Below are 13,531 nucleotides of genomic sequence, written 5' to 3' on the forward strand. Positions count from 1 at the left end.
CCTTTTTTACATCAGATCATACGATCAATGTTGGAAAAAGATTTCGAGAACTCGATACTCTTGTAATGCCAAATGAAAACTGAGTGAGAAAGTCTATCAAGATGAATATCATAAAAAAAAAATGTAATGTGGAGGCGCTTTTAACTCTTGAATGTAGTTCCAACTAGATTATTATTGCTATTTTTCGAGAAATATTGCGACTTTTCGGGCTTCCATAGTCGATCCGTTAGTGGATTGAAGTTTCAACGACATTGATGGTAGTCCATGAAGGCAGCATCCGTCCATTTTGCTTCCGATTTGCGCCTGCGCAGTTAAGCGTGTCTGACCTTCATCGGAGTAATCATGTTCGCCAGGACCAGCGCACTGGTGTTCGCCCCACAATGGTAAAATTTAACACTTTTAAACATTTTCACGCATAATGCACTTGTATCAAATGTTTTCAGTTAATACTGCTTACTGTTTGTGGAACGCAAGGGAGTTTCAGCTAAGTAAACGTGTTGTTTCTGAGTGAAGGACGCGCTAGCGTGCAGGCCGCGGCTAATGAATGACAGCGGTGTGCTGCTAAGTGAATGGCCAAGTTCAGCCGGTGCTAACTGGGCTAATGCTAACCCAACTGACATTAATCTGCTCAAGGTTTTAACATTGCGTGAGCAGCAAAGCTTTGTTTCAGAAACGGCCGCAGACATTTAATATCACATTTCACCACACTGTTAGTCGCAAGCATCAACGCCTTTTCTTATCTCTTAACCTGCTAAGCTAAGCGATGTTAGCCGACCTGCATCGCTAGCTAGTTCAAAACGACAAGTTGTTTTAGAGCTGAGTTAGAATGCAACGCAAAACAACTAAATGCATTTACTTCTATGTTTGTGGGTGTGTTAAACGTTGCTTCTGATAATGTTTGCAGCTGATTCTCAGTTTTTTGTGTTCACAGTGGGCAGGTCAGGAACATGGCTACCCTGAAGGACAGTAAGTACTTTTCTATACTTCTCAGAACAACGCACAACATGGTCTTCACTGTAATCTGAGACTGACGCTCCTGACAAGCGACATATTTGCTGCAAGAGCATGTATCTAATACATCACAATGGTTATGTCTTCAATTTATGACATTGTAGACACAGTATGAACACATTGTTACAGGTCTATGTGGCAAAACAACATCAAAGGTACACGTGGAACACCATGGTTAGATGGACATGATAATATATCATATTCCTGATAATAATTAATAGATTGACATTGTTATAATTACAGGTGCATCTTAATAAATTAGAATATGGTAGTCTGCCCCATGAATGTGTAGCCTACTGAACCAGACTGAGAGACAATTTTAAGGCTCAGGAAATTCATTTAATTTGAGCTAATTAGCTGATTAAAGTGTGACACTGAGTCTTCAATATGGAACTTTTTCACAATATTCAGATTTTGGGGTTTTCATGAGCTGTAAGCCATAATCATCACAATTAAAAGAAATAAAGGCTTGAAATATTTCACTTTGTGTATGGAATCGATAATATGTGAGTGTTTCACTTTTTCAATTGAATAACTGAAATAAATTATTGAAATGAACTTTTCCACGATATTCTACGTGTATACAGTCATGGTCATGTTGGAATTTAGAAATGTGCCTGTGTCAGGCAAATGCAGGTCTGAGATCCCACTCCTGGTCTGCTGTGCCAGATCTTTGAAAGTGTTTTTTGACCATATAGCTTCAAGCTTGTGGTATTGTGCGGTGCCAGTATAACCTCATCAGATGTTTCCTTCTCTAGTTTTGACGGCTGTACTATCCATGCATGTGACAGTGATCGATGTCATCTCTTTCTTTAGTCACCATTCGGTTGAAGTCCATCAAGAACATCCAGAAAATCACAAAGTCCATGAAGATGGTGGCCGCTGCAAAGTACGCCCGTGCTGAGAGGCAGCTGAAGCCAGCCCGAGTGTACGGCACTGGAGCTCTGGGTACGTACAGTAAACTTCCAGGTGTAGGAAGGTGGCGTTTAATTCTGGTTGAATTTTCTTCTCAATCTGCAGACTGATTTGTGTAGAAGCTAATTTCTGATTCTGGTCTCCAGCTCTCTATGAGAAGGCTGAAATCAAAGCACCAGAAGACAAGGCCGCCAAGCACTTGCTCATTGGTGTGACATCGGACCGTGGCCTCTGTGGTGCCATCCACTCTAACGTGGCCAAGTCCATCAAGAGCGAGATTGCCAACCTGACGGGCGCTGGCAAGGAGGTCATGGTGGTCAATGTGGGAGACAAGCTCAGAGGCCTGCTGTACAGGTAGGAAAGGAGATGAAGCCTCAGAATCCTCCTTCATCACACTGATGGAGTGGAGTGTTCAGTTTTGAGCCATAATAATATATTTGTCTGCTGCTGCAGTGTAGGATTTAACTTTTTAAGTTGTGTCCTCTTGGTTAATGTGTAATGAGTAGATGGGTTAAGAATGATTTCACTGATGTTCCTCACCAGGACTCATGGAAAGCACATCATCTTGAACTGTAAGGAAATTGGCCGCTTGCCGCCCACCTTTGGTGACGCTTCCATCGTCGCAGCTGAGCTCCTCAGCTCTGGACATGAGTTTGACCAAGGCGCTGTCATCTTCAACAAATTCAGGTGTGAGAGTTTGCTTGATTTAATCTCACCAGATAAATGTTCCAAGTGTCCAAAACGATCTCAAATTGATGTGACTGAGTATCACTGACTGGTTGAATACTAAATAGATTTTGCCTTCTTCCTCATGCAGGTCTGTCATTTCCTATAAGACGGACAAGAAGCCCTTGTTCTCTACAGATACAGTTGGCAATGCAGGTGAGTTCTCCTTTTTTAGGACAATTTCATACAAACCCTGAGGTGTCCCGCTGAGTTATATTGATGATGCGTCTCTGCCCTCTCCCCCCACCGACAGAGTCCATGTCCGTCTATGATGACATTGATGCTGACGTGCTGAGGAACTACCAGGAGTTTGCTCTGGTCAACATCATCTTCATGGCAATGAAGGAGTCTACTACCAGTGAGCAGAGTGCTAGGATGACCGCCATGGACAATGCCAGCAAGAACGCCTGTAAGGACGTCCTGCACATATTTCCTGATCCCTTTTATCTTTTGAATGGGTCCATTTGATCCCATATGCTCATGATGTTTCTAGCTAACTTACTAAAATATTTCTATTGGTCATCACATCTCAGTAGCATTATCATCTGTAGGGATACATTAGAGTTTAATGTTTGTCCCAGATCACTTATATATTTCTCTTCCTTCGCTTCAGCTGAGATGATCGACAAGCTGACCCTCACCTTCAACCGTACCAGACAGGCTGTCATCACCAAGGAGCTCATTGAGATCATCTCTGGGGCTGCTGCTCTGTAAGTCTGCTGTGTCCGCTCTATGTCCTCTCTCGCTCTCCTTCACCCTTTTTCTCTTTCCTATTGTCCTCTGTTCCTCCATTCCATGATTTTTGCCCTCGTTCATTACATTCCTCCTTCACTCCACTAACTTCTGACCTAGCGTTCTGTCAGAAAGACTCCCACCTCAGCTGTGTCTTTAAATGGAAATCAGTTCTCCCTTCATTCATTCATTCATTCATTCATTCATTCATTCTTACCCTCTCTGACCTTATCTGCTCCTTCTTACTGTCTGAACTCAGGAACTGAAGCATGTCTGAACACAGGAGGTAAATTAAAGGAACTGTAGTTGTAAGATGCCAGCATGAAAAGTAGAAGTTTAACTTAAGGTGTTGGATAATAGAAATTAGACCCCAAGTAGGTTTTCAAAATCCCCTTGAACTCTCCAATGAACAAAGGGATCTTTTACTGTGTACTTACCTTCATTTTTTCCCTTTTTTTGCAGATAAACTGGCGGAGTGTCATTTCTTTGCCCACAGCTCTTCAAAGTACTTCAGACAGCTGTTGTCAAGAATTTATGAACATTTGTGCTTCTATTTGTAAAATATATATGGGAAAAATAAACCTCTTACAGAGAACCGCTGTCCTTTCACCAGTCCATGTATGTTTGGCCTCAATAAATACCAAGAGTGAGAAGGAAAATGTTTTTCATGCTTTACTGTCTCAGCTCGAGTCGACACTTCCTGCTAACAAGAATTCCAAGGACTCCTCTACAAATTAATAAAATACTGATATTTGCAATGGTAATGGACAAAATGTCATGTCTCGCAACCTGAAGCAAACCTGTATGTTAATACTTGCATACACTCGTCTCAGGAAGTGTATTTATCATTTTGATGTTAGATGTTGACATGATGGAGATTTTTTAAGGCTCTCGGATCAACGTCTAATAAGTAACACACACCACATTGTTAATAATTATATTAATGTACATCACCAAATATTTAATTTTGAAGACTGTGTATTTAACCTGTTTTATGTCTTTACAGGAGATGTGAGTATGGTTATGTAGCTTGGTGATATCGGCGATTTAATTAAAACAACTGCGTCACAGATAAGGAGCCGGTATAATAGCCTGAAGTCCCGCCCCTAATGTCAGACTGAAAGACGGGAAATTGGCGCGTTTCTCGAGGCACATTTAAAAACTGAAAGTCGCTCTAAAATGACTTGTGGCTGAAGAATGTTGTAGTGAACAGGTGAGTAAAATATTTCACATTGTCATTTTAAGTGTTCTACTGACATTTGTTTTTTTCCCAGGAGTCTAGTTTCTAGGTTCAAAGTTAGTCATGATTAGCAAACGATAACTAGCTAACATCTCTGTCAATTACTAGCATGACTTGGGGGTTTCCGTAATATCACCTCCTCTGGGTCCTATTGCAAACATCACTAATCTGACGTATCAAGGGTTTTCTGGGGCTCTGACGTTTCAGGTTTAGCCAACGACACAGGTAACTGCACAGGTAAGCTCTGAACGAGGTTTGTCCTGGTTTGCTGTATCAACTCAACAGAAATATGAGGTTTTCCCAAGATGAAATCAAGACCCCGAAATGAGACCTCGTTCCCCACAAGCCCAAAGCTCCAATAAGGTCTTAACATCAGGGGAACTGGAAATGAGTCCTCGATGACAAAAAGATGGAAGATAAAAATCGATAGATGGTAAATACTTAACTATAAAAAAATAATAAACTTTAAATTCAATGAGATGAGCCACATTAAGACTTTGATGTCTGCTCAGAGACGTGGATTTAACACTTGACATCCTGACAACTTCTCTTCAGTTTAAACTGCAGCCATACAAATGCTGCAAAAAATAACTCGTCCTTTTTGTCCTTTTCCTTCACGAGGATTGTCTGTGGCCTTTTCGAGTCGCAGTAGCCCGTTATTCATGAGCGATGGCCTGGGAGTTCTGAACCAAGCACAGGCGGTGCAGTTATTTATTTTTCTCCCTCCAGCTTGACACTGCTGTCATCGGTGATGGAGGGATGACGTTCTCTCCCTGGCTGTCCTTGGCTGGTCCTCCAAGTCCAGATTGTTTTCCAGGTAAAAAACTTCATCTTCAACATCATGTTTGGGGCGTTTTGAAGGTTGTTTTTTGTTTGTTTAGGGCAAATCAGTAAAATAACGGTGCAGAAAGAGTTCACAGATTTATGAAGATATTCTACATCTCCATAACTAACAGAACCTCATTGCTTATAATAAGCATTGTGTGTAAGACAAACACACATTTCTTGAAATGGATCAGTTAGCAAATCAGCCAGCATTCGTAACATATATGAATCCATTCTTCATTCTCACTATTAATGCACTTATCAAATCGAGGGCAGTCTGTTTGTCTTTGGTCCACTAGGCGGTGCTGTTTGATAACAAATGTTTGGCCTCAGCGTTGAGCACCAGTGCACAAATGAGCGCGTGGTTACCTGTAACAACAACATAACTTTGGTTTGAAATGTTGGTTTGAAGAAATAACTATGTTTCGTTCAGATTTCTAGCCGGAGATTACGGCTTTCATCTTAATTGCTCTTAATTGTAATTCTCTGATATTAACATAGAGACAGCAACCTTGAAGGCAGAGTCATGAGGTGCTTTGCCATTTGCTTGTGTGTTCCTGTTTGCATGTCTGGATGGCGATATATGTAATGCACATGCCTTTGTGCTCATGTGGGCCTGCGTGTGTGTTAGTGTGCATGCATACAGTGTGTACGTGTGTGTGTGTGTGCATACATGTCCTGCAGGCCTTGTTTGTCTATTGTATTTGTGCTTGTTATTGTTTACTCCTGAGGGGAGTGGGGAGCGATTGCATCTGAACACTGAAATTACAGCGATGCCAGACTCCGATAAGTCAGGGAGCAGCAGCCTCCCATCTCCCCTCGCTGGCAAGGCCCGGCGATCCCAGATCACACGGACGGGGGTTAGGACGGGGGAGGAAAGAGGAGGGCTCTGCAAATTTGGGAGTTTTTGTAGAGCTTTGATGGCATATATGGGTAGATTGGGGAAGGTGGGAACTGCTGGTCAAATTGTATTGTTCATGTCTGTTTTTAGCTCTGTATGGAAAGTGAACTAAGCACATTCATTCCATTCTGTTCTTTGTATCAATACAGATATAAACATGCTGAGCTGATCTGTGCACTCCAGTTTCCTGCTCGTGGCTGCTGAAACAGAAGATCCAGCTCCAGTTGAGGTATTTGTAATTGTAGCCTACATTGTTTACAGTCAGACTATCATCTGAAGTTGAATTCGCCACATTAAATATTTAAACCTGAAGCCAAGTGAGAGTAGAGTCTAAATTTGGACTCCAAAAAGAAATTGGCAATATGAGTTTGAGTAGACAAAACAGTGAAATATACTCCCCGTATATCAAAGCAAAATATTCAGTACTCATAACAGTATAACTTAATGCTTTTCTATGGTCTTTGCTTTGCATTTAAATGCCTTGCTTAAAAGCACCCTGGTGAAGTGTCTGAATAATTTTTCCATCCACTGTGAGTATTTTCACCAGCAACCCTGCCTTGGAGACACAAGCCCACCTTGTAAACCTCTTGTCTTCGAACTAGCCTGCGTTCACCACACTCATTGTTCTGCCATTGTGTCTCACAATGAAACTGTGAGGGTGTTAAACTGTGTAATGCGACGGTGATTTAACGGCTGGTGTCGCGTAATGAAATGCCTCAAACATCTGCACGAAGAGAGAAAAGGAAGCGAGTGTGACTGTGTGACTGTATGCGGTGTGTGTGTTCTGCATTAAGGAGTGTTATAAAGGTGTGTGTGAACGAGTGAAGACGTTCTGAACATTGTGTTCAGGGCCCTGCCGCTGCTCTGTATTAGCTTCACCTCGTTATCGTTATCGCCCTCCTCCATTGTGGCATGACGGGCGGAAAATGATTAGAGGGAACAGGTGACAAAGGGAGGCAGAGATTTGTGCCTTTACCCGGGGCAGCACCACTGTCAGGTACAGCACCATTACACTCAAAAGAAGAGGGCCGCCGCACAAAAGAGCTCCTTTCTTACTTTAAAACATTCACGTCTTCTTCACAGGCCGGGACCCAGGTTTCACACCAGCCAATTGACTTCCTCCTTGATCCCTCCATAGACTTGGTTAAAGTAGTCGTAGCAAAACGGGGGAAAAAGTAAAATCCCTGCATTCAAAATGAATAAAATACAGTTTAGACATATTTGAGCGGTAAAACGCACTCGTATAATAAAGTCAAATATGTCAACAACATGTCAAACTCTGTTACACCAAACATGTATTTCTGTTCACATTTGACTGGTTGATAATTTGACTGCTGGACTTTTAAGTACTTTGCGTGGGTAAATGTACAAAGTTACTTCCCCTCTTCATCCCCCACTTCTCCTGCATCCTCCTCTTCTCTGCTCAATCTACCCACCTCCATCTCCTCCTCCCCTCCCCTCCTCCCTCCTCCTCTGATTGGAGATTAGAGAGTGAGGAAGGAAAGCAGGAGGGGAGTACGAGGCCGTTTCCCACGGCGACGTTTGCGCGCGTGAGTGACACGGACTCTGATGTAGTAATGCCGGGGCATTATCTCATTCAACCCCCCTTATCTCAATGCGTTCTCCCCCCCCCCCCCCCCCCCCCCCCCCCCCCCCCTTCCAGCCTTACACAAAGCTATCTGCTCCTTGGACTTTTCTGACTATTTATGTCGGACAAGGTCAGGATCGTTTAAACCGCTCTGCCTCTCTCAGCCCCTGCAGATGAGATAGCGCGGGAAGGAGGGAGAAGCGATCGATTCCCGCCGCCACGCAGATTTATTCCCCCCTCGCCTTTGCAGCTCTGCAGCTTTCTCCCAATGGGGTTTGGCACCAAAGAGAGGGGGGGGGGGTCCCTGGCGTTGCCGCCGCCACAGCCCCTGGCAGGCTCATCAGTCTCTTTAACACCCGTAGCGTTTAAAATACAGTAGCAAAGCCTTAAACTGGCCACTTTTCTCCAGTCCAAATGAGAGGCGTCCTCCCATCAATCTGTCCGACTTTCTCAGAGAAACAGAGAGTAGAAGAGGAGAGAGGAAGAGATTTAGACAGGCAAAGTGGCGGTCTGCATCATTCACATGGCTGTTTTACAAATGAAGTGGGACTCTCACTCACTCAGGCTGAAGGCTTGATTGTCAATTGGGAAGCTAAGTAGTGGGACCAATAGCATAGGGAAGTGGGCGGGGTTATTACAGGGGGACCAGGGAGTGAAATTGCCGTTTTATCTGCATTGAGTCGGTACATTTACGTCATGTAAACACGATTATGCGACTGAAATCAGCTTAAATTAAAGTAAGCTTAGTCCTAGTAACTGAAAAATGTTACAGTAACCGGAGAAAGAAGGAATACTATCATCTCCATACATGTGTAGGTCTTACATTCTCACATATGTGCCTCAATTGCAGCATGTCCAAATAATTGTGTTATTGTACTGAGTGTATGTATTCTTGGTATCGAGAAGAAAATATTGTGCTCTGGTTCTTCAGTATGTGTGTGTGTGTGTGTGTGTGTGTGTGTGTGTGTGTGTGTGTGTGTGTGTGTGTGTGTGTGTGTGTGTGTGTGTGTGTGTGTGTGTGTGTGTGTGTGTGTGTGTGTGTGTGTGTGTGTGTGTGTGTGTGTGTGTGTGTGTGTGTGAGTGTGTGAGAGAGAGAGAGAGAGAGAGAGACCTGTCTTGGGTTACGGCGTTCTGGCTGTATGATAGATGGCTCAGCCCAACCTCTGAGCCCTCAGCCTGAGCCACGGGACAGCGTGTCACAGCCAGTTTCCGCCTGAAGTGTGTCTGTGTTTGAATCCAAAGGTGTCTATGATTTGTGTGTGTGTGTGTCTGTGTGTGTGTGTGGCAGTTTCTGAACCCTACCCCCCCTCGCTGCAACAGGATAGGTGGGTATAGGGATGGCCCTGGCAGTGTGTGTGTGTGTGTTTGAGGTGAGCTGACCCGGGTCCATGTCCTGCTGAGCGTGTCGGCCCCGGCCCTTTCCTGTCCAGACCACACGTCTAACCAAAACCCTGTGTGTGTGTGTGTCTGCCTCTCATTCATTCATCATTTCTTCCTTTTTCGCTCTCCTCACCACTTTCCTTTCATTCATCACTTGTCTCTTCACTGCTCGATCATTCTATATGTTTGACGTCCCTCGTTTTTTCTTCTTCTTCTTTTTTTATTTCTGCGCCCGCTCCTTCTTTGATTCCAGCGATTCGTCTTTAGCAAACAGACAGATTATTCTGTCGATAGCAACCAAACCTAGAGGAGAAGAAAAATAAGTAGTCAAACCCCCCTCTTTCTCCCTTTCTCTCTTTCTCTCCCTCTCTCTTCCTCTCCCTCTCTCCCTCCCTCCGACGCTGCCAGCAGACAGTGTGTTTCTCAGCGTGGCGGAGATTATAGCCGGGAATGACAAGCACGCCGTCTGATACCATATCCGCTCTGAATTACAGATCAGCCCTTTTTAAATGATATTTTAAATACTTGCTGCAGGCTGCGAGTTTTCACAGGGTCTTATTTCATTGTTATTATACTAGTACCATATTTTTGTTAGAAAATCAGTGTTGGCGCTTATTTAAATGAGGGAGAGAAGCAAGCCGATATACACTCCAGCGTGTTATTTTACTGTGCCACTTTGGAAAATCCCTCAGTACTGCTTCCACCCCAACACCGCCCCCCACCTACACCCACCGCCACCGCCAGTCCCTTTATTTAATGCGTTCTTGGTGGGAATTAAAAAGGAGCACAGAGAAAAGGACAAAAGAGAAAGGACAAATTGTAATTAGTTTGATTTTCTGTGTGTGTGTGTGTGTGTGTGTGTGTGTGTGTGTGTGTGTGTGTGTGTGTGTGTGTGAGAGGCTCGATGTAGGCCCATTAAGGTTAGATTCCCACAAAGACGGGTTTTGTCTTTTTGTCGAGGCTTTGATTACCTTTCAACGCTGCCGTTTCCGTCTTTAAAACCAAATGCAGATTTACCGTGAATTGTTTCACTGTCGCTCTTTTTTTTTTGATCGTCGAATTAACGCAGAGTAGAAAAGAAATGACTCCTTGTTTCCTTCTTTTGTGTGTGTGTGTGTGTGTGTGTGTGTGTGTGTGTGTGTGTGTGTGTGTGTGTGGAGGTGCAGTACCCTCAGTGCCTTGCTGGGTGGTGCTGTTGCCACAGTGATGCTCCCGGTTCGGATGTGAGGTCCCTGGGTTTCAGTGTGAAGCTCTGAGCTCTTTGTGCTTTGGCGTTTCATGATGGGATTCTCTGGAGAGCAGAGGATGGAGAACGACACTCCTTCCCCCTCTAACCCTCTCTCTCTTTCCCTCTCGCTCGCTCTGGCTCGCTCTCGCTCTCGCTCTCTGTCGCTCTCTGTCTCTGCTTGGAATACACCCCAACCCTGACATATTGAGAATGAAAACGACGGTTCCACATCCCATGCTCGCTTGTTGACAGCGTTAACACTCTTTTCATGTGTGTTTTGATAGCTGAAAATGAACCATATTAGAATGTTATGAGAAATGATCTGTAGCGTATGTGTGTATTTGAGAGAGAGAGAGAACAGGCAATCAGTAATATCTATCTCCCTGTTTTTAAATTATTTTCATTCGCTGAGATGCTCACACAGTGTGTGTGTGTGTGTGTGTGTGTGTGTGTGTGTGTGTGTGTGTGTGTGTGTGTGTGTGTGTGTGTGTGTGTGTGTGTGTGTGTGTGCTGTCTGAAAGAAAACTGTGTGTCTGGAGTGAAAATATAACCAGTGAGGCTAAACTTGACCCACTCGGCTCCTGTCTCACCCCCTGTACTCCCTCCTCACTGTTGTCTCACACTCAATATATACTCCCATATCCTGTCTCAGCCTCCATTTAGCCTCCTTTCTCTTGTCTCACCATCCACATAGCCTCTTACATGCTGTCTCACCATCCATGCGGCCTCCTACATGCTGTCCCCCCCTCCCCATACATTCATCTTTTCCTTTTGGCGACCGCCTCACTCGTATGTGCTCCCCTCCCTCGTCCCAGCAGGAGCAGCGCAGAAGTGGCTAATAACATTAATGACAGTTGTGTTACATTCGGGTTTTGCCAGGAAGCCACGACAGCGAGCCAGCCAACACATTGCAGAGGGGCTGGCACCGGCGCACCTGAGTGGAATTCAGCCACTTTTTCTGTATTGTTGTCATCGTCGTTGTTGTACCTATGCTTCTCTCGCTATGGCATGTCGAAACGTCTGCCGTGAAAAGTGGCTACTGACCCAGTCGTCGCATCATTGTGAAAGCCTGAAATTTTGGAGAGTGCGCTGCCAATGTTCTTGCTAAAAATGCAACGAGAAGAATGCACCCTGCTGTACTAAAAATCAACATTTGAGAAAGAAACCCACTACATTAAAGACACAGGGGCGCTCTTGCTCTTTCTTACCATTTTAAACTCACACATACAAGGTGTTTTATCTGTCTTCATCTCTCACTCTTACCAAAACGCAGTGCACGACCTGCAAGAAAGCGCTTCCTTTTAGACCAAAGTCAGGGCAAACTGGGTTATATTACAGCGTAGAACGTGCCACTTAAATGTTCTGTGCGTAGATGCAACAATAACAACAAAAAAACTTATGCTACCTAAATGTAGGGATAGTTTTGTTGAAGGTATAAGATATATTATTATGTAATCTAGATTCACACAGTGTAAAACGATTAGAATTATATTAAGCATATCCACTCACATGGTGTAGTAGGTGTCCATCCAGAATGCAAAGAAAAAAAAACTGCATGTGTACATATTGAAATCTGCGCCATAGTTGTATGTAATTACTCACAGGCAGACGGCAATTTGAAAACAGCCAAGCAGAACACAGGAGGCCCTGCATCCCTCGTAGGAGGGCTACTTTGTAATATTAGTAACTTCGACAATGAAATGATAAGCTGCACCGTCACCTAATTCAGAGCCGTTTGTAGAGATCACAGACAGTGAAGACGCACGGCGAGGCCCCCCGGCTCCAGCATGGCCCTGTGCTAATGACGCTCACTTCCTCCTTGTGTCTGCCTGTTTGTTTGTGTTTGTGTGTTTGGCTGCTCCTTGGCCTCGTGAGAACTGTTACACATGCAGAAAAAGGAAAACGAGGGTATTTAGTGTGTTGTGTGTGTGTATGTATGTGTGTTTATGTGCAAACATGGGCAGCATTGGCTCCAAGCTCCTTATTTTGATTTGTTTAGGCTCCAAAAAGTAAAGGAGGTGGTGTTGTGATAGACTGAGTTGGAGCTCAAGCTGCTGAGGCCTTTCTTCTACCAACATATTTGTTAGAAAAATTTGCAATGATTTTTCGTTCGTCAGTGCATACACAATAAAAGGGAAATGTGAGAGATTCAGGAATATAATAGTTATAATTTAAGAAAAGCCTCTAAATGTAACATTTACACCTCAGGTGCCACAACATGATTCTCTGAAAACCATATAAATGAAATTATCTTCAGGATTACAGCTCATCACTCGCCAATATCTGATGGTACGCCTCGGTGTGTGTGTGTGTGTGTGTGTGTGTGTGTGTGTGTGTGTGTGTGTGTGTGTGTGTGTGTGTGTGTGTGTGTGTGTGTGTGTGTGTGTGTGTGTGTGTGTGTGTGTGTGTGTGTGTGTGTGTGTGAGAGATGCAGTGACTCATCCATTGATTCCTTAATACGTGACTTGTGTGAATGCTCAACATCAGCAAACGCATTATTGCATCAAATAAGGCAGACTCTTGCCTTCCATCTCCTCTCTCTCTTTTCCCCCTTCTCTCTCTCTCTCTCTCGCTCTCTCTCCCGTCCTCTCTCTCTCTCTCTCTCATCGCACCATTTCAATTTTCCTTTCCTCTTCCCGCTCCTCCATCTCTCGCTGCCGTCTGCTCGCCTCCCATTTAACTCCTGCTCCAAGGTTTCATTTTCCTCTGCCAAGGCTCCATTTTCTCTCTCAATCTTCTTTCCCCTTCCTTCCCTTCCCTTCCTCACCTTTCCTTTCCTCTCCTTTCCTTTCCTCTTCTTACAGTATACAGCGCATCAGCTGATGTCAGGTTTGAAGCAATACAGGTTTTTCTGAAGGCCGATACTGATATTTTTTGGCAGAAGCAATGAATCGCCCAGAGGTCCCAAGGGAAAACCCACTAAATTTAACATATTCCACTTTCACTTGCACATTGTCACGGCTGGGTGAGACCCTTGACTTTCCA

General features: G+C 44.1%; 1 protein-coding gene across 2 annotated transcripts; it reads left to right on the forward strand.

Moving 5' to 3' along the window:
* Positions 1–292: 292 nt before the first annotated feature.
* Positions 293–3,979, forward strand: atp5f1c (ATP synthase F1 subunit gamma). 2 transcript variants are annotated; one of them, XM_076159877.1, is made up of 9 exons: positions 293–383; positions 932–966; positions 1,828–1,959; positions 2,073–2,280; positions 2,470–2,613; positions 2,744–2,808; positions 2,906–3,061; positions 3,266–3,362; positions 3,847–3,979. In XM_076159877.1, the coding sequence occupies exons 1-9, from the start codon at positions 343–345 to the stop codon at positions 3,848–3,850; spliced, it is 882 nt and encodes a 293-aa protein (XP_076015992.1). In that variant the 5' UTR covers positions 293–342; the 3' UTR covers positions 3,851–3,979. The 2 variants fall into 2 exon arrangements, with proteins under 2 accessions (XP_076015992.1, XP_076015993.1); XM_076159878.1 differs by lacking the exon at positions 3,847–3,979 and having other exon boundaries at positions 3,266–3,366.
* Positions 3,980–13,531: the final 9,552 nt, after the last annotated feature.

This window comes from Genypterus blacodes, unplaced genomic scaffold, assembly GCF_046128005.1.
Source record: "Genypterus blacodes isolate CSIRO-AG114 ecotype Tasmania unplaced genomic scaffold, CSIRO-AGI_Gbla_v1 ptg000099l_1, whole genome shotgun sequence".
In the NCBI taxonomy this organism is placed as follows: domain Eukaryota; kingdom Metazoa; phylum Chordata; class Actinopteri; order Ophidiiformes; family Ophidiidae; genus Genypterus; species Genypterus blacodes.